General features: G+C 43.2%; 1 protein-coding gene across 3 annotated transcripts in view; it reads left to right on the top strand.

Annotated features, from left to right (window-relative positions):
* The window catches only part of LOC127582757 (insulin receptor-like), a 202,367-nt gene that overhangs the window by 124,542 nt on the left and 53,668 nt on the right, over window positions 1-24,157 (top strand). For all 3 annotated transcript variants that reach the window (XM_052038330.1, XM_052038328.1, XM_052038329.1), the window contains exon 3: window positions 1,370-1,691. In XM_052038330.1, the coding sequence (XP_051894290.1) occupies window positions 1,370-1,691 (322 nt within the window). The remainder of the gene's footprint in view (window positions 1-1,369; window positions 1,692-24,157) is intronic.

Raw genomic sequence — 24,157 nt, 5'->3', positions numbered from 1 at the left:
TAAAACCCTCTATTCCTCCCAGTGCGGAGACACCCTTCTTCATCCTTTTAACCCTGGATCTGGTCATCACATTGGGATTGGTAGTGTGGGTTGGTATCACATCAGCCACTGAACCATTCTGGTGAGATCTAGTGTTAATGAGGGCTCCTGCTGCCAACCATCAGTCCAGGTCATTAAAGGTGTGTGTTTGAGAAACATTTGGATTTGGCTTCAGTTTGAAGTTGATTTGAGGATAGGGTGTATAAATGTGTTGTAGCTAATTTGCAGCCTCTCCTGACATTGAATAATTCTTTGTGCAAGAATGATGGTCTTCTATTAATTCCCAGTGGAATGCCATTTAGATTTAAATACTCAAGCACCGATGATTTGGTGTCATCGTTCCCATGTCCAAGTTCCAACAGCGTCCTGAATTAGGGGTGTAGTTAACATCGATTATTGGATGGCAGTTCCTTGCACAGTACAGCTTTTGAGTTCTCAGCCTGATTATACACTTTGGTCTTTGTGCAAGGCTTGATTCCACACTTTTTTTTCCCAAATTAGTTTATGGGTATCACTGACAAGGCCAGAATTTATCGCCTATCCCTATTTTTAAATTAGAGTGATGAGTAACTTGGGCAATAGCCTACAGACAGTTGTGGTCTTACTTGGCTGCATGTTGACAAGACTGCCGTCAATTAAGGTGGGATGACTGTTCATTTCTGGTTGTGTCAGCTTGCAGAATAGATGATAGAGCATTGAAAAGCCATTATAACTTAGTTTAAAGTGATGTGTTGCTGTTACCTCTGAGTTACAAATTTGAGTTTTTGAACTTCTGATCAGGATGTGTGTTTTTAATTTATGCCAACATTCCGGGGTTGTTCTGAGGGAATGCAGCATTGACATTGAACTTTTTCTATCACTACCCAGATGAGTACTAGAATTCCAATGGAAACTTGGGCAGTGTCTAGGACAAGATTTCTTGTGACCTGTGTCTGTATTCTCCCCTAGCTCTGCAACCCTTGGGTCTGTGCTCCTTCAATTCTAGCCTTTTGTGCATCCCTGCTTTCCTCCATACCACCAACACCATTGGCACCCAGGTCTTAAACTGTGGAATTCCCTCTCTAAACACCAACCTTTCCTTCTCCATCTCTTTCCCCCTCCTAAGATGCTGCTTTAAAGCCTACCTCAAACCACTATTGGCTACCTGTCCTAATATCTCCTTGTGTGGCTTACAGTCAAATTTTGTTTGATAGCACACTCTCGAAAACTCTTTAAGGTGTTTAACTACTTTAAAAGTATCGTATAAAGTACTTATTGGAAGTTCCAACATGAAACCCAATCGAATGCAAGTATTTTTAAATTAAAGCTTTTTTTTTGTCCTTTTTTGCAGTTTGTCCTCCTGAGTGCCGTCGGAAAGCTTGCACTCCCAGTGGTCATTGCTGCCACGACGAATGCTTGGGCAGCTGTACAGAACCAGGCAATGCAGCAAAGTGCGTGGCATGCCGGCACTACTATTACAAAGGCAGGTGTATCCCCGACTGTCCTCTTGGCACCTACAGGTTTGAGGGCTGGCGCTGTGTGAACTTCTCCTTCTGTCAAATGCTACACAACGAATGCAAACCTTCCAAGGAGACCGAATGCATTGGTCATGTCATCCACAATGGAGAATGTATGTCTGAGTGCCCATCAGGATACATAGTGAACTCTACCAGGTAAGAACATAACAAAGTGTTAAGCCATGAAATCAAACTAAGCTGAGTGACTGGGCTGCTGTTTTTTTGCGATAACTTTGAATTGTACTACTAGCCATAAAGTAGAAGTAATTCCACGTCCTATGTACATTTTCTTTTTAAATTTAATTTTTGTTCCAGGTTGGGAGTAGCAGAATTAATGTTTCTACAGCCACCGTGTCGAAGATCAAATGTGCATCTCTGCTGTGCCTTTTACTACTCTTATTGAAGATTTTTTGTAGTGCATACTCTGTTGTTCTATTGGAAATTGCTGCAGCAGTTACCTCAATATGTCTTGGGTGGGAGCTTTCATCATTGTTTTTTATTAAACTCTTGCAACAATATCCAATCTTATTACACTTTGAGCACTACATATCTGACTGTGCTCGCAATTTTTTTTATATAGGAGCTGAAGAACATTTGTTGAAGGGTTATATCATTGATGGGGTGCTTCTTATATTCTCAGTGGTCACATTTATATTGATCTTGCACTTCTCTAATGTTCCTGGCTTCCATTTTATGGATTTCATAAGAAAATACATAAGAATGTAAGAAATAGACCCGGAAATAAGCCATCTAGCCCTTCAGGTTTGCTTCACCATTTATCAAGACCATGGTTGATCCTCTACTTCACTGCCATTTTTGAACACTATCACCAAGCCTCTCGATTCCCTAAATATCCAGAATTCTATTGATATCTGTTTTGAATGAACACAATGATTCAGCCTCCACCATGCTTTGGTGCATAGAATTCCAAAGGTTCACCATCCTCATAAGATAATTTTCCTCATCTCAGATCCAAATGGCCAACTCTTTTATTGTTAAACTGTGCCCTTTCGTCCTCAACATCTTTGGGGAAACATTCTCCCTGTGTCTACCCTGTCAAGCCCTTTAATAGTTTTCTAAGTTTCAATGAAGATCTCTTCTCATTATTCTAAACTGCCAGAGAATACAATCCCAGTCTACTCAACTCTTGTAATATAGCAAACCCACTATCCCTGGATCCAATCTAGTGAATCTTCGCTGAGCTCCCTCCATGCAAGCATATTCTTTCTTGGGTAAGGAAACCAAAACTACGTGGTGCTTCATGTGCACTCTCACAAAGGCCCTGTACAATTGCATTTAAGCTTTCTTACTCCTGTAATCAAACCCTCTATGCGTAAAGGCTAACTTGCCACTTATCTCATCACTTGCTACATGTGCATGTTGGCTTTCAGTGACTTGTGTACAAGCACAACCAAGTCTCTTTTGAAAGTAACCCTACCCAATTGCTCACCACTTTTATTATGTTCACCAGAGTGGGTGATGTCACATTACTCCACATTATATTCCATCTGCTGTGATCTTGCCTGCTCACTCAGCTTGCCTATATTCCTCTGAAGCTTTTTTTTTAAACAGGTGGTCCATATCTCCTTGAAGCTGCCTCAGTACCCACCCAATTCAGTATTGTGCAGTCTGTCATTTGTGGCATGACAGTAAAGCTGATAAAAATAGTCTATTAGGGTGTGAAGTCCTTCTTTACCTGACTGCAGGGAGTGACAAAGGCAGGTTAGCAGTTTCCTGATCTACAACAATCCTTCCATGCTTCTCTAATAAGTGTTCCTATGTTGTGGCTTCCTTTGTACCTGAAAGCTGCTTTGATGTTGATGGGAAATTGCAAGATCAATTCATCAATCAGTATTACAAATGCCATCTGCATCAGATCAGGAAATCCACAGAAGTACACCATACAAGGTTGGTCTCTGAGCCAACTTTCTTGTCAATCAATTGCTGTGTTGCACTTTTCATATATGCTTTCTGTTAGTCCTGCCAGTTTCAAACCCTATTCTTCTTTCCCCACTTATCATAGTTGTCTTTGTACTAAAATACTGAACTTTGTTCAGTTGGCATTCTCTTCACATGAATCTAGAGAAATGGTGTCAGCTAAGAATTGGGGGCTGAGAAAGAAATCTTGGCCTAATGCCACTTAGTCCGTACCTGATCTTGTAGCAAAGAGTCATTGGACAGGGATCTGAGAGGAATCCCTTGAAAATTTTCCTTTTCTTTTTACTGAGACCAGTTGGAGCATGGAGACATAAGAGACTGCAGATGTTGGAACTGCTGGAGGAATTCATTGGGTCAGGCAGCATCTGTGGAGGCAAAGTGATAGTCAACGCTTCAGGTCCAGCGTGGACTGAAAACTTTGAACAGTACAGTACAGTACAGGAACAAGCCCTTCAGCCCATAATGTTGTACCGAACTAACTAAATTAGTAATCAAATGCCCAACTAAACTAATCCCTTCTGCCTTCACAATGTCAATATCCCTCCATTTTCTGCACATTCATATGCCTCTTGAACACCTCTATCGCATTTGCTTCCACCATCACCCCTGGCAGTGCATTCCAGGGACTCACCACTCTGTGTAAAAAAAAACTTGCCCTGCACATCTCCTTTGAACTTACCCCTCTCTCTTTAAATGCATGCCCTCTGGTATTAGACATTTCAACCCTAGGAAAAAGATACTGGCTGTATACTCTATCTATGCCTCTCATAATCTTATAAACCTGTATCAGATCTCCCCTCAGCCTCTGTTGCTCCAGAGAAAACAACCCAAATTTGTCCAGCCTCTCCATATAGCTCTCTAATCTAGACAGCATCCTGGTAAATCTCTTCCGCACCATCTCCAGAGCCTCCACATCCTTCCTGTAATGGGGCGACTAGAATTGAGTGCAGTACTCCAGATGCGGCCTAACTAGAATTTTATAAAGCTGCAACATAACTTCCCGACTCTTGAACTCAATTCCTCAACTAATAAAGGCAAGCATGCCATACACCTTCTATACCACCCTATCAACTTGTGCAGCCACTTTCAGGGAGCTATAGACTTAGACCCCAAGATCCTTCTGCACATCAAGACCCTGTTAAGGGTCTTGCCATTAACAGTGTACTGTCCCTTTACATTTGATCTCCCACTTGTGAAATGTTTTGTGATGTTCCTTCCCGTTAAATAAGTTTTTCTTCTTTTTTTGTATAGGGTTTTTATTATAAGGTTTAGTTTTATAAGTTTCTTTTTTATCAGTTTTTATATAAGTTTCAATCAGGAATAGTGGGGTCTGGACTGCGCAGGCGCGTGACGTCAGCAGGTAAGGCGTGGGCAGTTTAAAAAGCAAACCGTCATATCCAGCGGGCAACGTCGGCGCAGGCAGCAGAGCAAGAGGTAGCAGAGTGTTTTGGGCTTTGGCTCAAAGGGCTTCGGCGTAAAGGGGCGAGGAAAGGTAGGTGACTTGAGTTAAGAGGTATGAGTGCGGTTTCCTGTACTCGGTGTCAGATGTGGGGGTTCCTGGAGTCTCCCTGCCCCCGGGAAGGCTACATCTGCACCAGGTGTGTTGAGCTGCTCCTGAGGAACCATGTTAGGGAACTGGAGATGCAGCTCGATGACCTCCATCTGGTCAGGGAGAATGAGGAGGTGATAGAAAGGAGTTATAGGCAGGTGGTCACACCGGGACCATGGGAGTCCGGCAAGTGGGTTACAGTCAGGAAAGGGAAGGGGAAGAGTCAGGTACCAGAGAGTACCCGTGTGCCTGTACCCCTTGACAATAACTACTCCTGTTTGGGTACTGTGGGGGGAGACAGCCTACCTGGGGGAAGCAACAGTGGCAGTGTCTCTGGCACAGAGTCCGGCCCTGTGGCTCAGAAGGATAGGGAAGGAGGGAGGAGGGCACTAGTGATGGCATTAGAAGACAAGTGATTCTGTGGATGCAGGAAAGAAACTCGGAAGGTAGTTTGCCTCTCAGGTGCCAGGGTCCGGGATGTTTCAGATTGCGTCCAAGATATCCTGAAGGGGGAGGGAGAACAGCCAGAGGTCGTGGTACATATTGGTACCAATGACATAGGTAGGGAAAGGAATGAGGTCCTGAAAAAAGACTATAGAGAATTAGGAAGGAAGTTGAGAAGCAGGACCTCAAAGGTAGTAATTTCTGGATTACTGCCTGTGCTAAGTGACAGTGGGTATAGGAACAGAGTGAGGAGGAGGTTAAATGTTTGGCTGAGGGATTGGAGTAAGGAGCAGGGATTCAGATTTCTGGATCATTGGGGCCTCTTTTGGGGCAGGTATGACCTGTTCAAAGAGAACGGATTGCACTTGAATCCCAGGGGGACCAATATCCTGGCGGGGAGCTTTGCTAAAGCTACTGGGGAGAGTTTAAACTAGAGTTGCTGGGGGAGTGGGATCTGAACTGGAGAGACTGGGGAAGAGGTGTTTGGCTCTCAAATAGAGAAAGCTAGCAGTAGGTACGATAGGCAGGTGATAGAGAAGGGACGTGCTCAGACAGGTTTAAAATGTGTCTATTTTAACGCAAGGAGTATTGTGAACAAGGCGGATGAGCTTAGAGCTTGGATCGATACTTGGAGCTCTGATGTGGTGGCCATTACGGAAACTTGGATGGCTCAGGGACTGGAATGGTTGCTTCAAGTGCTGGGTTTTAGATGTTTCAGAAAGGACAGGGAGGGAGGCAAAAGAGGTGGGGGAGTGGCACTGTTGATCAGAGATAGTGTCACGGCTGCGGAAAAGGTGGACGTTGTGGAGGGACTGTCTACGGAGTCCCTGTGGGTGGAGGTTAGGAACAGGAAGGGGTCAATAACTTTACTGTGTGTTTTTTATAGGCTGCCCAATAGTAACAGGGATATTGAGGAATAGATAGGGAAGCAGATCCTAGAAAGGTGTGAGAATAACAGAGTTGTTGTGATGGGGGATTTTAATTTCCCCAACATCAATTGGCATCTCCAGACAGTGAGGGGTTTAGGTGGGAAGGAGTTTGTTGAGTGTGTTCAGGAAGGATTCTTGACACTATATGTAGATAGGCCTACAAGAGGAGAGGCTGTGCTTGATTTGGTATTGGGAAATGAACCTGGTCAGGTGTCAGATCTCTCAGTGGGTGAACATTTTGGTGATCGTGATCATAATTCTATCTCTTTACGTTAGCACTGGAGGGAGATAGGAACAGACAGACTAGAAAGGCGTTTACTTGGAGTAAAGGGAATTATGAGGCTCTCAGGCAGGAAAGTGGAAGATTAAATTGGGAACAGATGTTCTCAGGGAAAAGTACAAAAGAAATGTGGCAAATACTCGGGATACTTATGTGGAGTTCGGCATAGGCATGTTCCAATGAGACCGGGGAGTCACGAGAGGATACAGGAACTGTGGTGTACGAAAGCTATAATAAACTTAGTCAAAAGGAAAAGAAAAGCTTACAAAAGGTACAGAGAGCTAGATAATGTTAGAGATCTGGAAGAGTATAAGGCTAATAGGAAGGAGCTTAAGAAGGAGATTAGGAGAGCCAGAAGGGGACATGAGAAGGCCTTTGGCGAGCAGGATTAAGGAAAACCCCAAGGCATTCTACAAGTATGTGAAGAGCAAGAGGATAATATGCGAAAGAATAGGGCCTATCAAGTGCAGCAGTGGGAAAGTGTGTATGGATCCGGAAGAAATAGCGGAGGTACTTAATACTTTACATTGGTATTCATTACGGAAAAAGATCTGGGGGATTGCAATGGGGACTTGCAGCGGGCTGAAAAGCTTGAGCATGTAGATATTAGGAAAGAGGAGGTGCTGAAACTTTTGGAAAGCATCAAGTTGGATAAGTCGCTGGGACCGGATGAGATGTACCCCAGGCTGCTGTGGGAGGCAAGGGAGGAGATTGCGGAGCCTCTGACGATAATCTTTGCATCATCAATGGAGACGGAGAGGTTCCGGAAGATTGGAGGGTTGCGGATGTTGTTCCCTTATTCAAGAAGTGGAGTAGGGATAGCCCAGGAAATTATAGACTGGTGAGTCTTACCTCAGTGGTTGGTAAGCTAATGGAGAAGATCCTGAGGGACAGGATTTATGAACATTTGGAGAGGTGTAATATGATTAGGAATAGTCAGCGTTTGTCAAGGGCAGGTCCTGCCTTACGAGCCTGATTGAATTTTTTGAGGATGTGACTAAACACATCAATGAAGGGAGAGCAGTAGATGTAGTGTATATGGATTTCAGCAAGGCGTTTGATAAGGTACCCCATGCAAGGCTTATTGAGAAAGTAAAGAGGCATGGGATCCAAGGGGACATTGCAGTGTGGATCCAGAACTGGCTGGCCCACAGAAGGCAATGAGTGGTTGTTGAAGGGTCGTATTCTGAGTGGAGGTCGGTGACCAGTGGTGTACCTCAGGGATCTGTACTGGGACCCTTGCTCTTTGTGATTTTTATAAACGACCTGGATGAGGAAGTGGAGGGGTGGGTTAGTAAGTTTGCGGATAACACAAAGGTTGGGGGTGCTGTGGATAGTTTGGAGGTCTGTCAGAGGTTACAGAGGGACATAGATAGGATGCAGAGTTGGGCTGAGAAGTGGCAGATGCAGTTCAACCCAGATAAGTGTGAAGTGGTTCATTTTGGCAGGTCAAATATGATGGCAGAATATAGTATTAATGGTAGGACTCTTGGCAGTGTGGAGGATCAGAGGGATCTTGGGGTCCGAGTCCATAGGACGCTCAAAGTGGCTGCGCAGGTTGACTCTGTGGTTAAGAAGGCATATGGTGTATTGTCCTTCATCAATCGGGAAATTGAATTTAGGAGCCGAGAGGTATTGTTGCAGCTATATAGGTCCCTGGTGAGACCCCACTTGGAGTACTGTGCTCAGTTCTGGTCACTTCACTACAGGAAGGATGTGGAAGCCATAGAAAGGGTGCAGAGGAGGTTTACAAGGATGCTGCCCGGAATACGGAACATGCCTTATGAAAGCAGGTTGAGGGAACTCGGCCTTTTCTCCTTGGAGAGACGGAGGATGAGGGGGGACCTGATAGAGGTATATAAGATGATGAGAGGTATTGATCGGGTAGATAGTCAGAGGCTTTTCCCCAGGGCTGAAATGGTGGCCACAAGAGGACATAGGTTTAAGATGCTGGGGAGTAGGTATAGAGGAGATGTCAGGGGTAAGTTTTTCACTCAGAGAGTGGTGAGTGCTTGGAATGGGCTGCCGGCAACAGTGGTGGAGGCTGATACGATAGGGTGTTTTAAGAGACTGTTGGATAGGTACATGGAGCTGAGAAAAATAGGGGGTTATGGGTAAGCCTAGTAATTTCTAGGGTAGGGACATATTCGGCACAGCTTTGTGGGCTGAAGGGCCTGAATTGTGCTGTAGTCTTTCTATGTTCTAAAGGAGTTGTGCAAAGGCAAATTGTTAAGCTAGCAAATTCTATTTATTTTATTTCATAATGATTGCACTCCAGAGATTGGAGCACAAATTCAAGTTGATACTTAATGCAGCATTGAGTGATATCTGCGCCCATGAAGTGGCTGAATTTCAGATGAGTCATTGAAACAAAGTCTGAAGCAGATGATGTCGAAGATCACTTGGCACTACAGTAAAACTCTGATAATTCGGCACACTCGGTGCCAGAGTATCTGATTTTCCAGGTTATTGGATGTTAATCCTATTAATACCTCAATACATTTTTTAATTCACTCCATTTAGATGTTACAAAGTTTTATAATAAATTCCCCAGTGAACCTAGTCAACTTAAAGGGAGCATGGGATACAGGTCAGTTTAAAGACAATGTGGGGAACAGGGCCCCAGCAAGTTGAATGAGAGTGCAGGAACTGGAGACCCCACTGGAGCCAGAAGGGAACATGGGAACCAGGACCCAAGTGAGTTGGAAGGAACTACTGGAATAAGGCCCCAGTCAGTAGGAAGGAAGCACAGGAACTGGGGCTCCAGTCACGGAGGAAGTATGAGCACTGGGGCCACAGTGAGTTGGAAGGACATGGGAACCTGGATCCCAGTGAGTCAGAAGGGAATGCGGGAACTGGGTCCTGGTAATTTGGAAGGAAGCATGGGAACCAGGGCCCCAATAAGTAAAAAGGAAGCAAATGGTGAGCAGAAGAGACACAGAAAGCATTAACTACTGTGCCAGATGCTGAACCATCAGGATTTCTGAATGGTCAGGTAGTAGATTATCAGAGTTTCATTGTATTTTGAAGATGGTCAGAGGAATTCTGATGTCCTGGTGGTTTGCATTCATCCATCAATCAGCATTACAAAAGACTGATAATCTGATCATTGTCTATAATTCAGAAATGCTTCGTTGGCCATAAAGCACTTTGTGATAGCATGAAGCAGTGAAAGACACTACACAAATGCAAGTTTTTTTTCCCACCCTTTAGTTTTACTTTTTTCATGTGAATGCTCTTGACAAACTGAAATGAGCTCATGTCTGTATTCAGAATTGGACAATGGCTGTTTACAAACTGTTGGACAGTGTGAAGCGGTAAATGAAAGAGCTGGCCTCCATGTGTGGCAGTTCATCATTCACTCATAAATGGCAAATTAGCGCCGTTGGACAGAGATGAAGCTGTCAGACTATCACGGGAGAAACAATCACAGTCTTTGTTCAGCTAAAGCCATTCTTTGTGTGCTGTGCTGTGAAGAGGTAAAGGAAATTCATTGCAGTTGATACTGTTGTGTTTGTTTTTCCACACAAGGAAGGCAGTGTAGCCTTTATTTAAAATAAAAATAGAAAACGCTGGCAATACTCAGAAGGCCAGGCAGTGTCTGAGAGAAGAAAAACAGCCAATATTTTGGCTCAGTGACTTTAATCAGAATTAAGAAACATATGTTTTAAATTGCAGAAAAGGGGGAGAAGTGGAGAGAACAGAGGGAACATTTGATGGAGCTAAGTTTGGAGATCAAGTCAGTCTTAATGACACAGGTGGTGGTTGAACCAGCTGAAGAGGGTAGTGAAAATTTGTTAATTGCATTTGATCTGTTATAAGGAGATGCAAGTAGAAGAAAATGACTGAACACAGAGGAGAGAGAGAGAAAAAGAAACAATGCTGGAACTGGGAAAACTGTTCTCTCCAGAGATGCTGCCTGTCCTGCTGAGTCTTCTCTTTTAATTCCGATTTCTAAAATCTGTGCAGTTGCTGGAAATCTGAAATTAAAGAGAATACTCAGCAGGACAGATGGCATCTTTGGGGAGAGAAAAATGGCACTGATGTTACAAGTTGATAACTTTTCAGAACTAGCCAGTCCTGATACTAACTTAAGGATTGGCTTTCTGAACTAGTTGAATGCAATATTGAGTCCACAGGGCTGTAATGTGCCTGGTCACAGGGTGAGATGCTGCTCCTCAAGCTTATGTTGGGCTTTGTTGGAACAGTGTTACAGGTCAAAGATAAAGAGATCAGAGTGGAGTGAAAGTGATAGGCAGCTGGAAGCTCTGAATAACACTTCAGACCAACAGGAGGTATTCTGCAAAGTTGCCACCCAGTCTGTAATTGGTTTCTCCAGTGTAGAGGAGATCACACTAAACGCCAAAAGCAGTAGGCTAAATTGGAAGAAATTGAAGGGAATCACTGATTCACTTGAGAAAGAGAAGGGAAGACAGATGGACCAAGTGAATGTAAGAACAGGGTGGAAATCGCAGCAAGGTGATGAAACTTCCGAGTTCTGCATGAAAGCAGAAAAAGAAGAAAAATGTGGTCTGAGTAGGATTGAAACAAGGAATGCTCTGTTTCCCACAGAGATTCAGCACAGCTTGGATCAATATGTATTCCTATAGCTATACCTTTAACTTTGCAAAAGTGAGTACAGTTAAAGGAGAAATTGTTCAATGTGAGAGAATAAGTTCAGCCAGGCAAAGGAGAGTGGTGGTGGAAGGAAACAGATTGGATCCTTTGTTAAAGGAAGTAGCAAGGGATCCCAAGGCCATTCTGGACTGGGATGAAATTGTAATTGGAGTGAATATCCTTGGTGAAAATGGGTTGACTGAGATCAGGAAACTGTCAAAGTGGCAAACGGTGTCCAAAGGTATCATGGATATAAATAAGGAGAACCTCGACAAGAAGAGATGGTCAAGGTGGGAAGAAATAAGTTGTACACTGTGAGAACAGCCTGAAATGCTGGGTCTGCTGGGCCATTTCTGCTTGTGGATCTTGGGGAGGAGGTAGAAGGGGTCTGGGGACTTTGCTGCTGAGGGGTCTCCAGAGGAATTAAGGTTGCAGAGCAATACAGCACTGATACAGGCCCATCGGCCCAACGAGTCCATGCCAACCATAATGCCCATCCATCTGGTCCCAATTTCCTGTGTTTGGCCCATATTCCTCTAAGCCCTGCCCCTGCATGTACCTATCTAACTGCTTCTTAAATTATACTATTGTACCTGCCTCAACCACTTCCACTGGCATATACCTGACATTAGACTGGTGTAACAGATACACTATTTGGAGCTCTTTTTTGGGAGGAGTTCACAGGCCAACAGAGGAAAAGAATCTTTTGAAGAAGTGACAGTGAAACGCCTTTTTGAACTGTAGCAGCTTTTCCAGTGAAGGTACTCCCATAGACCTGTCCAGTAGGGAGTTCCAAGATCTGGACCGGCAACGATGAAGGAATTGGCATTTATTTCCAAGCCAGGATGGTGTGCAACCTGGAGGGGAAGCTATAGATGAAGATGTTCCATGCACTCAAAGCTTCCTTGAGAACATGCATTTTCCCCACTGACTCTTGGGAATCCCTGGCCTATATCTGCTTGAAGTGGATAAGGTGGATGTGGGATGAAATTTGAGTCCATGTATCAAGAACACACAGAAGCCCTGTGTAAACACTGAACTTGTCAGACATCTCCTGTCACACCTGTGGAAGGGTCGCAGTTTCCCACATTGGTTTTGTGGCTTGAGGTGACTGATGAGACCAGAGTGGAAGCAAGTCTTTCTGGATCCTGAGCGGCTGCCAAAGAAGGAAAGGGATAATCAGTTGACGATCTGTGTGGATTTAGTTCATGTCAAATGGCCTTCTTCAAATTTCACTTATGATTCTGTGTTGAAATCATGAAGTCATACAAACCATTGCCCATCTCATCACCAGGGATGTGGATAAAATATACAGTATTTTTTGCCCAAAGTAAAATTCTTGTGTTTCCTTGAAGGAATAAAGTCAAAGCTTTTGATCCAATGGTTTTATCATGACTTGCTGCAACTCATGTTCTTTCTGATCATTCCTTTCTGGATTCTGTTTTTTAAGAACAACATGACTCCCTTTCATTTAAATTGTGCCGATCATTATTCATGAGGAGCCTCACAAGCCAAAGATGTCTTGGTGACCCAGATATTATTCTATTTCTGGGTAATGGGAGTGACCAGTTCAACACAGCTTACTGTGTCAAGCAGTCAATTTTGTTAACTTCCATTTCTTCCAGACAAGTTATTGGAAACCATATCTTTCCCAAATTTCCAAAAAGCATTTCTCTTAACACTTCATTGCCTAGGGTATCAACTTCATTTATGTTTCTGCTGATCCCAGATTGGCTTTATCAGTCATCTCAATTCACAAACTGGAGTGGAAGCAAGTCGTATTCGAATCCAAGGAACTATCTAAGAAAGGAAGAAAAAGATAATTAGCTGAAGACCTGCATGGCATCATTTTGGGTGTGATAATGGCCTTATTGCAATTGCTATTATTCTGTGTAGGTACTTTTATATTGTGTTAATAATAACATCAAAGAGTAGGTAAATAGTCTGATAGTCCTTCAAGTCTGCTGCACCACTCAAGTATGATCATGGCTCTTCTGTCTCCATACCATTTTTCTCTTCTCTCACCATATCCCTTAGAAACCTTTTATGTCTAGAAATCTATCTCCCCCTTAAATATATTTAGTGACTTGGTCTTAGCCTTCTGTGATAGAGAATTCCTCAAGTTCAACACCTTCAAAGTTAAGAAATTCCTCATCTCAGTCCTAAATGTCTAACCCCGTATCCTATAACAACACAGAAGGAGGCTGTTCAGCTCCCAGGGAAGCAATCACATTAGCCTTATTTACCTGTACTCCTGAAACTTATTTTTCAGTTACCACTGCAAACACAAACTCATATTTGTCAACCCTTTCCCATACTGCTGCCCAATGTTGTCACAGTAGTGTTAGGCTGCACTTTATAATTTGCTGCAGAAAGCCAAAGGTATGCTTGCCTTTTGCCCAGAACTAGTTTGAATCAATGAAATGCATCATTTGCATCTTTGGTCAGCTGGGGATGGAGTTTTTATTTGGCAATGCTTGATGTACTGCTTCAGTCTCCAGCTGGCAACATCCATCTAAATGGGTGTCTCATCATCAAGGGTTACTTGCTTCCACAATAGACATCTCCTGCTGCCTGATCAGGGTAGTGTTGGCAGTGAACACATGTGGTGTCTATTACCTAATTGCACTGCTGAAGATGATCTGCAGCTATGCAGCTTCCACATAACAATGTCCAAAGTTTCTAGCAACTGCAAATATTTTTTAAAGATAAGTTGTTGTGTAGCACCTTTGACTTAGAAAAATATCCCATGGCACTTTACAGGCGTGATGTAAAAAAAACAAGTAACCTAAGGATATGTTAGGCCAGAGAGGCAGGTTTTAAGGAAAGAAGGATTCAGAGAGGGAATTGCTGAGGTCAGGACTTCTTGGACCAGCTGAAGGCATAGAGGAACAATTAAAATTGGGAATGTTCAAGTGGCTAGAATTGATCAAAGATATCCCAGTGGAATGTCAAACTGGAGTAGGTCAGAGAGGCACGTGGTATTGGTTTATTATTGTCACTTGCACCGAGGTACAGTGAAAAGCTTGTCTTACAAACCGATCGTACAGGTCAATTCATTACACAGTGCAGTTACATTGAGTTAGTACAGAGTGCATTGATGTAGTACAGGTAAAAACAATAACAGTATGGAGTAAGGTGTCACAGCTACAGAGAAAGTGCAGTGCAATAAGGTGCAAGGTCACAACAAGGTAGATTGTGAGGTCATAGTCCATCTCATTGTATAAGAGAACTGTTCAGTAGTCTTATCACAGTGGGGGTAGAAGCTGTCCTTAAGTCTGGTGGTACGTGCCCTCAGGCTCCTGTATCTACTACCCGATGGAAGAGGCGAGAATGTCCCGGGTGGGTGGGGTCTTTGATTACGCTGGCTGCTACACCAAGACAATGAGAGGTAAAGTCCAAGGAGGGGAGGCTGGTGTCCGTGATGCGCTGGGCTGTGTCCACAACTCTCTGCAGCTTCTTGCGGTCTTGGGCAGAGCAGTTGCCGTACCAAGCTGTGATACATCCAGATAGGATGCCTTCTATGGTGCATCAGTAAAAGTTGGTGAGAGTCAAAGGGGACAAACCAAATTTCTTTAGCCTCCGGAGGAAGTAGAGGCGCTGGTGAGCTTTCTTGGCCGTGGCATCTACGTGATTTGACCAGGGCAGGCTGTTGGTGATGTTCACTCCAAGGAACTTGAAGCACTCAACCCTCTCGACCTCAGCACCATTGATGTAGACAGGTGCATGTACACCGCCCCCTTTCCTGAAGTCAATGACCAGCTCTTTAGTTTTGTTGACATTGAGGGAAAGGTTGTTGTCATGACACCATTCCACTAAGCTCTCTATCTCCTTCCTGTACTCCGACTCATTGCTGTTTGAGATACGGCCTACAACGGTGGTATCATCTGCAAACTTGTAGATGGAGTTAGAGCAGAATCTGGCCACACAGTCGTGAGTGTATAGGGAGTAGAGTAGAGTAGAGGGCTGAGGGCGCAGCCTTGTGGGGCACCAGTGTTGAGAATAATCATGCCGGAGGTATTGCTGCCTATCCTCACTGATTGCGGTCTGTTTGTTAGAAAATCAAGGATCCTGTTACAGAGGGAGGTGTTAAATCCTAGGTCTCGGAGTTTGGTGACAAGCTTGCTTGAAATTATTGTATTGAAGGCAGAGCTGTAGTCAATAAACAATAGTCTAACGTATGTGTCTTTACTGTCCAGATGCCCCAGAGCTGAGTGTAGGGCCAGGGAGATGGCATCCGCTGTAGACCTGTTTCGCCGATAGGTGAATTGCAGTGGATCTAGGTTGTCTGGTAGGCTGGAGTTGATGCATGCCATGACCAACCTCTCAAAGCACTTCATGATGGTGGATGTCAGAGCCACTGGTCGGTAGTCATTGAGGCATGTTACCTTGCTTTTCTTTGGTACCGGGATGATAGTGGTCTTCCTAAAACAGGAGGGAACCTGAAATTGAAGCAGGGAGAGGTTGAATATGTCGGCAAATACTCCTGCCAGCTGACCAGCACAAGATCTGTGCACGTGGCCCGGGACACCATGTGGGCCAGATGCTTTCCTCGTGTTCACTCTCTGGAAGACTGATCTTACGTCTTCCACTGTGATCACAGGTTCAGCTGCGTTGGTGGCTGTCAGGGTGGATGGTGACTATCCACTTCCCATTTGTTCAAAACACGCATAGAATGCGTTAAGTTCATCAGGAAGGGATGCGCTGTTGTTAGCTATGCAGCTCGACTTCGTCTTGCAGCCTGTTATAGCATGTAAGCCCTGCCATAACTGGCGGCTGGTCAGGGACTCTATTTTGAGTTGGTATTGTCTCTTGGCATCCCTGATAGCTTTTCGAAGGTCATACCTCGATCTTTTGTAGTGATCAGGATCACCAGATTTGTGTGCAGCAGTCCTCTCCTTCAGTCGGGAGTGGATCTCCCGGTTCATCCATGGTTTCCTGTTTGGGAACACCTGTATTGTCTTCTTTGGTACACAGTCCTCCACACACTTGCTGATAAAAGTCTGTGATGGTGGTGGCGGCATACTCATCGAGGCTGGCAGCTGAGTCTTTGAACATGGACCAGTCCACTGTCTCAAAGTAGTCACGTAGGAGCTCATCTGCTTCCTCAGACCAGCACTGCACGACTCTCCGTACCGGATCCTCCTGTTTCAGTTTCTGTTTGTATGCGGGGAGAAGGAGCACAGCCTGGTGGTCTGATTTCCCAAAGTGAGGATGAGGGATGGCTCGGAAGGCATCTTTGATGGTTGTATTAGCAGTGGTCAAGGGTGTTGGCGCCCCTGGTGGAGCAAGAGATGTGGCTATGGAAGGATTTGAAAATGTGAATGAGAATTTTAAAATTTGAGCCTTCGGTTTCTTGAAGAGCACAGGAGTCTATTAGTATTAGCTTAGGGGCAACAAAGGTACAGATGAGGGTTTCAGCAACAGATTAGCTGAGACAAGGCCAGAATTGAGTTTTCTTCAGTCCCAAATATTGAAAACATTGTGGATCAGCTACAGTGCAGAAGATTGTGAACCCAGTAACAATGAAAGGGATATAAATGGGTTCTTGCTTGCTGTTACAGAGGCTATGTAATATGCTTTTTTGGTTTGGTTTGCTTGTTTCTTATGATTTTAAGACTGTTTTATCAGTCTTCATGCTGTCCTGGTCATTAGTGTTAAAATCAGGTCAGTTGGGGCCAGAGGCGTCCCATGTTCTGATCCCTGGCATGTGCTAGGTTGGTGTAATCCCAGTTTGCTGTGCAGACAATGCGTCTTTACCATTAGCCTTGCAACCTTTGCAGCTGAGGTGAGGAAATATGTTGTGTTGGATCCACCAAGAAACAAACTACTTTGAATTTCTGTTGAGATAGGGTTCAGACTTGGCTGCGGTTTAGTCCAATGGGATAGATGAGTTTCATTTCTGGAAAGCTGAGTATTAACAGAGGGGCCAGAAGGCAGTTCATCATCTTCACATTGCGATGAGTTGATGCTATCAGCAAGGTAGGATGGGGGGAGCAAGCAGGTTCTTTCATTTTGTTCTGTATGGATATTCTAATCGTGTTTATTTACATCTTTGTTTTGCCCTAGTTTGTTGTAGATTGTCTGCAAGTTTTCTCAAACCCCTACTGGTGCAGTGTCCTAATTTATGGTTAAGTCTTGCAGTTTAATTAAGGCTGATTTATGCTGTGTATTTCTGCACATGTGGCTCTAAGTTAATGTTCCAGCATCTGCACGGCTAGCAAGAAGAATTGATTTTCATCCCTTCTGTCACTATTGGGTTTCCAACCTTCTATGCTGTAGCCAATCTACAGTGTTTTTAACGTTTGTGACAGAAGAAAACTCAACTATTTGCAAAGTTAAAATCAGTCGGTCCTTTGCATTCTGTCTTTGGTGAAGGCTTCCGTAATTTATTTTATTTATGTATATATTGGGCATGAATTTAGCCAATTTTAGTTGCCAATTTTTGGCCTTCATCAGCTTTACAATACAAACCACTGATTTAGCCCTGAGGATCTCACCACCCCTGTATCGACAGACTTCATCGAATGGCTCATTGTTGTTCGTCTGCACAGTCTCAATCAGCTTTGCAATCATAGGGTTGACATGTCCAAAACAGAAGCCACTGGTAGTCTTCCTATGCACAAGACATCAAGGTCTGGCTTTTCATTTGAGAATGTCTTAATTACTTCCAAAGTTCTTGAGTCTCTTTTCAAACAGAAGGTTCACTTCTTCTAACAACAAAAGAAGCCAGTGCCACCTTCATCTCCTTGGCTTTCTTTGCTTTCCCTGGGTCACATCTAATTTGGCATGAGATGCAGCAACACAATGGTGATTCTTTTCAGGTTTGCCAGAAACTGATCAACCTTTGGATCAGTAAGGAACACAAAATGCTTGGTATGGTGGCGGTGTTTTTAGGCCAAGACTGATCTTGGCTGAGGAGTGTGACTAACCTGAGTGCCTTGGGTAGAGAAGGATAAAATAGCTGGATGGCTTTTGGTTATCAATGAGAAGCCACCCAATTTAGAATTGTTCTATTTCTTGTTGTTATTTCATTCCTTCATTTAAGTCCAACACTAAATTATTGTGTATGGGTATTTGGGAAGATAGGAATTGGACTTGTTGAGGTCTCTGCAGAAAAAGAGAGGTGGTGTCACAAATGTCTTTACAACAAGGAATGCACATTTTGTAGTGTAGACACTGTAGTAACAGAAAATGCAGAAGCCAATTTTCACACTATAGCAGTGTAAAATTGAGCATATTTTTAATGTTTGGTGAGAGATAATTTCCCAGTTGTCCTTGGAAAAGAATAGTTAAAGGATCTTTTATCTCTACCAGTGAGGGCACCCATGAACTCCGTTTTACTTGGTTTTAAAGACAGCACCACTGACACTACAACACTTCTTCATTACTGCAGTGCATTAATTCCTGAAATCTTGTGTTCTTGAATCTCTGGGAACTGCTAACCCACACACTTATGACTGGGAGGCCAGAGATTTACCCACTGAACCGCAACCACAGCTGACACATTAGCTTCCCTGTTCATTAAGTTTGGCCATCTAGACAAATATCTATGTCAGTGTCTTTGCAGCTGTATCCTAATGAGTCGGCACCAATAGGTCTGGTGTAGCTGCTCATAGCTAGGGACAGCAACTTCTGCTATCATTTGAGATTGCAATTTTAATTGGAATGGATCGTAAGTCAAGATATGTTGTTTTTTCTTGGTGGTTGTAGTGGGGGTGGGGGGTGCGGGGGCTGGCATCAAGGCGTCCAAATGGGGAATTCACAACCACTGACCTATTTTATCAGAGTAGTTAACTAGTTTAATGGAAAAGACTGCAGGATCTGCCATGGATTTCTTGGTGTAGCCACTTGTACCTAAAGAAGGAATTTGAATTATTATAGCACCTTTCACGTACACTGGATTAACGTTTGCGGCTCACTGGATCCCTGTCTCACTGGGATAGCAAGATTATATTGCCTATTCCTAACTGTCTTCGAGAATATGGTAGTAACTCTAGAACTGCCAAGAGTTTTGGTACTACTGAATGGCAATTTTAGAATGCATTTGAAAGTCAAGCATATTGCTAATAGTTTGGGGGTAATAAATTAGCTTTCCCGGCTAAAAACAGCAGAATTCCTTGCTAGTTGCATGGTCACATAGAACAATTACGGCACACTTCCGGCCCTTCGGCCCACAAAGCTGTGCCGAATAGGTCCCTACCCTAGAAATTACTAGGCTTACCCATAGCCCTCTATTTTACTCAGCTCCATATACCGATCTAACAGTCTCTTGAAAGACCCTATCGTATCAGCCTCCACCACCATTTCCGGCAACCATTCATCACCATTGCTGATGCTAGCATTAGAACTCTACACTGGTGAAATCAAACATGAACTAGACAACTTTCTTATGGAACACCTGCACTTTGTCCATAGTGGCCATCTTGAGCTTCCAATAGCATGTCATTTTAACACTCCTTCCCACTGTCTTGTCTGTCCTCAACCATCTCCATTACTAAAGAGAGGTATTCTGATTTCCTCTCCCCCCCCCCCAACACATTCTCACCAGTCTACCTAGTTTCTTCTCCCATTGTTCACCTTTCTCATCTCCCACCCTCCTCCCCCCCCACCTCCCCATTCCACCTGCCCATATCCCCTCCCCATCTGGTTTCACCTACCATCTACCAGCGTCTATCCCACTGTGCCTTATACGACTATGTATTTGCAATCTTTCCTCTTCCCTCCCAGTCTTGATGCAGGCCTTTGGCCCAAAACCTCAACTTACACCTTTTGCCTCCGCAGATGGTGCTTGATGCACTGAGTTCTTCCAACGTTCTGTGTTTTTGTTCCAGATTCCACCATTTGTGGGTTCTTTTATCTCCCCTTGAAGAACTCATTTGAAGGAGGAGAGAAATCGCCTACTCCCTGAGGATGACAATCTTGTGCCTGGAGGGAGGAGACATCCCACTCCCCCAGCCTTGACAGAGGGGAGCTCGACTCCACCCCTACCCCCATCCCAGCCCCGACAGAGGGAAGTTTGACCTCCACCTCTGCTTGACTGTAGTTGCTTTTGTACTGTCCGTATGTAAAGCTTAGAATCCCATCTGCTTTTATGACTGCCTTCTCAGTCTCACTTGCAGTTTTCAAACTTCTGCACGCTTATAGTCCCAAGTCTTTCTCTTTCTGCATCCAAATCGGAATTATTCTTTAGGTTATATTGCCTGGCCTTGTACTTTTACCAGGTTGTATCACTTCACAATCTTTGGTGTGATGTTTTGTTGCCACATCTCTATCCATTCCACAACCTTTCCTATGCTCTTTCTTCACTATTCTCCTCACTTCTTTCCAAATGTAAATGCACATCCTATACAGTGAAGTCCAAGTTTACATATGTTTAATATGTTACCATGATGTTGATCATTTAATCTGCTTTGGTAGGCAAAGGGATACATGTTGAGCACAATAATAACTCCACAAGTACCATAGGATCTTTCACATCAACTTAAATGAGATATAGGGGACCCTATGTATCATTTCTTTCCAAAGTATTGCACTTTATTAGCATGCCATTGAGTAGTCATGAAAGTAAATGTTAGTATGTAGCTTTGACATGTTTGAGAGACATGGTTTTGTACCTTCAAGTGTTGCCGCCTTTAGTTGATGCAATGTAATATGCTTGGGCAAGAGCTTTTTAAAACTGAAGCCAACTGACTTGTGGTATAAAACACAATGGGAAAGCAAATGCAATTGCTTTATTAAGCCATGAGAAAGTATAGTAAGATTCTTGTTTTATTGGAATCAACAAAAACAATTTATTTCACATGCTGCTACAAAGTCTGTTTACTTCCTTCACTTTTTGGTTTTAAGCTATATTTCTTGACAAATGTCCATTTTGGGAAAATGTGCATAATATTGTCCTGAGAAAATTAGTAGCTGAAGTGGGATTCTGAGTGACTAAATTGATAGTTTTGTGGGTGCTCGGCACTTCCCTACTGAGATCAGTGATAATCGCTACAAGGAACGACAAGTGCAGCTATCCTGAGGTGAGGTGCATTGTGTTGTAATTCCCTGCATATGCTCCATTTAAGCCAGGGCACACTCCCTCTGTCGGTATTCCTCTTTGTTCTTGTTTAAAAGGTAATTGTCTCCTTTTCATTTCTTGTGTCTATGGAAGGAAGGCATTCCATCTGCCCATCTACTGCACCCATGCTGTCCCACGGGCATTGTTGCTTCTGAAACATTTGACTAATTTGTGGTTTGTGACTAAGCAGTCTTAATTTAAGCCAAATCCCAGCTTTAACATCTGTGTAAACTGTAAAACAAGGAGAGGAATTAATTTCCATTAAGACTGGGATTATCTTAACCTTTTTTTTGTGGGGATGGTGGGATTGGGAGGAAGTTAAGCAGGGTTTTGGTGACTACAAGGTAGCCTGTTTGCTGATGCAATTTGGTTGCCAACTAACTAACAAAAGAATGTAAGAAATAGGACCAGACTATTCAATCATTTGAGTCTGCTCTGACATTCATGGCCAATCTTCTGTTTTAATTCTACTACCGTCCTATTTCTACATTTGTGATTCCACTGGAGCGCAAAAGTCTGTTGTTCCCGTTCTTGAATATGCTCAATGATCAAATATCCAGAGCTCTCTGGGATAGAGAGTTTCAAAGATTAACAATTTTCTTGAGTGAAGAAATTTCTCAGTGCTAGATGGCTAATTGCCCTTTCTTGAGAGAATGATCTACAGTTTCTAAACTCAAAAACCAAACAAAACAGCCTCTCAGCATTGTCAAGAATTAAGAATTTTGTATGTTTCAGGACGATCACCTCTCGTTTAAACTACAGTGACAAGCAAGGTCCCGGCACTTGAGCCTGACTTACTAAAGAAGGCATAAGCATATCCACTCGCTCCACTTTCCTCTCTTTTCAAGCCAGTGCTTTAACCAGGATAACAAGTGCTATGAAGCTCATTGTTATGAGGCAAAATCATATTAGCCAGTAGATTGCATGATCTTGGCTAATTTTTCTCTGATCTCTCTGTCCTTCTAATGGAGGAAAAGGAAGAAAAGACCATTGATGATTGGTGCATGGTGAATTTACAGGCATTTCTAAATCTATAAATTACTTTTAGGTGCATCATCCCTTTGATTTACTCCCTTTCTTTGAGTAACTACCATAAGCAAAAGCTGAAAACTATGCTTCTGCCCTCATACAATCTGAAGGCTACAGTAAACCAACAACTTGCATTTATGCGGTGCCTTTGATGTAACTGATAGCTCAAAGGTTTACAAAGATGAGAAAAAATGGGCACTGTGGTAAAGGAGGAGAGAATTAAAAGAATAGTGGTGAATTTAAAAAAAAATTGAAGAGGTGGTTTGGCGATGGTCTTAAAGAAGAAATTCAAGTTTGAGGATTTCCATTTATTTTGATACTGAAATTGGCTATGCTCTTGGTAACTATCATGTCCAGTCCAGGTAACTATTCCTGTAGTGGGATTTGCATAGCTACTGATTTCCTTTATTTCATAGCGCTGTTCTGTGTGTTCACTTACATACGTGTGCCAAGTCTGTGCCACAGAACCTGCTCTGCAATTGTCTAGAACCTCCTTGCATTCAACCAACACCTCATTCAGCCAAGCCTGTGTGGTAACTTGATGTGTAATGGACACCCCATATTAAAAGAATTTGCACACAGCATCTCCCATACCTCAGAACTGGAGTGGAAGCAAGTTATCGTTGATCCTGGGGGACTTCCTAAGAAGGAGATAACTGTAGAACAGTTTAATCTGCTTTTGTGAATGTCATACAGGAACATCTCCTTCTTAGGAACAGGTCTGATCTGTTGAGCAAGCTTGCTTACTTACATAATCAAGTTTTTTTTAGACTTTTTTATTTGGCTACAGTACATACAGGGGCTTGTTGACCAGTTGGTGACGTTAATTGGCAGTTAATATCTTGCTCTTGTTTCTAAAATGAACCACTGATGATGTTAAGATGGTACTTTGTTTCCAGTCTCGTCATTATTAATATTTCAGAGTAATTTGCAGTGCTATCAAAGCAAATATCAGAACTGAAGGCTTAATTTGATCTCTCACCCAACTTACTGCATCAGAGTTAATGCATTCAGCTCCAAAGCACTCTAAACAATGATTCAAACCTTAACCTTAAGCCTCAAACCACTACTCTCCAACTCCCACCACCGCCCTGATCCGGTACTAGATACGAACACCTTCATGCTCTGACTTTTGTTCTCCCTTGCAACCCCGCTTCCTTCAATTCTGCATTGGAAGTTGGTGCTTTCAGTTTCTGAGTCACATGTTCTACACTTCCCTTCTTAAAGTTCCCTAGTTCCAGTTTCACGTCTTCCTTAAAATTTAGTTATCTCCTTCTTTGGCTCAACAGGTATTTCTTCCCCCGATATTTCGTGACATGCCTGGCATACACTTAATGGGACAATTGACCTTTTTCAACATAGCAATTCTATGGTTCCAGTGTTTTTTCATTGAAGGCATATTACGTAGCTGTGTGTTATTCTCGTCTAATTTTAGACTGCATGAGGAGATAATTCCATATTTTAGTAACACAGTGTCCCACACATTTCTCTTCCCTTTGAGTCAAAAAGTTGTGGGTTCAGATTCCACACTATATACATGAGCATGTAATCTTGGCTGATTCTCTAAAGCTAGACTAAGGGCGTGCTTTTGAAAGAGATATTAAACCATCTTCTAAGTCTATATTTTTGGCCATGTTTTATTTTTCAGGGAGTCTTTCAGGTGGACAAAATATCATGAGCAAAGACAGGAATCTTCTCCTCAGTGTCACAGTCAATATTTATTCCTGAATCAATATTTCTGAAACAGGTTATCTGACCATTTGTCACACTACT

This window comes from Pristis pectinata, chromosome 24, assembly GCF_009764475.1.
Source record: "Pristis pectinata isolate sPriPec2 chromosome 24, sPriPec2.1.pri, whole genome shotgun sequence".
NCBI classification, from domain to species: domain Eukaryota; kingdom Metazoa; phylum Chordata; class Chondrichthyes; order Rhinopristiformes; family Pristidae; genus Pristis; species Pristis pectinata.
Note: the sequence above shows the minus strand (reverse complement) of the source record. Positions and strands in the feature narration are given on the sequence as shown.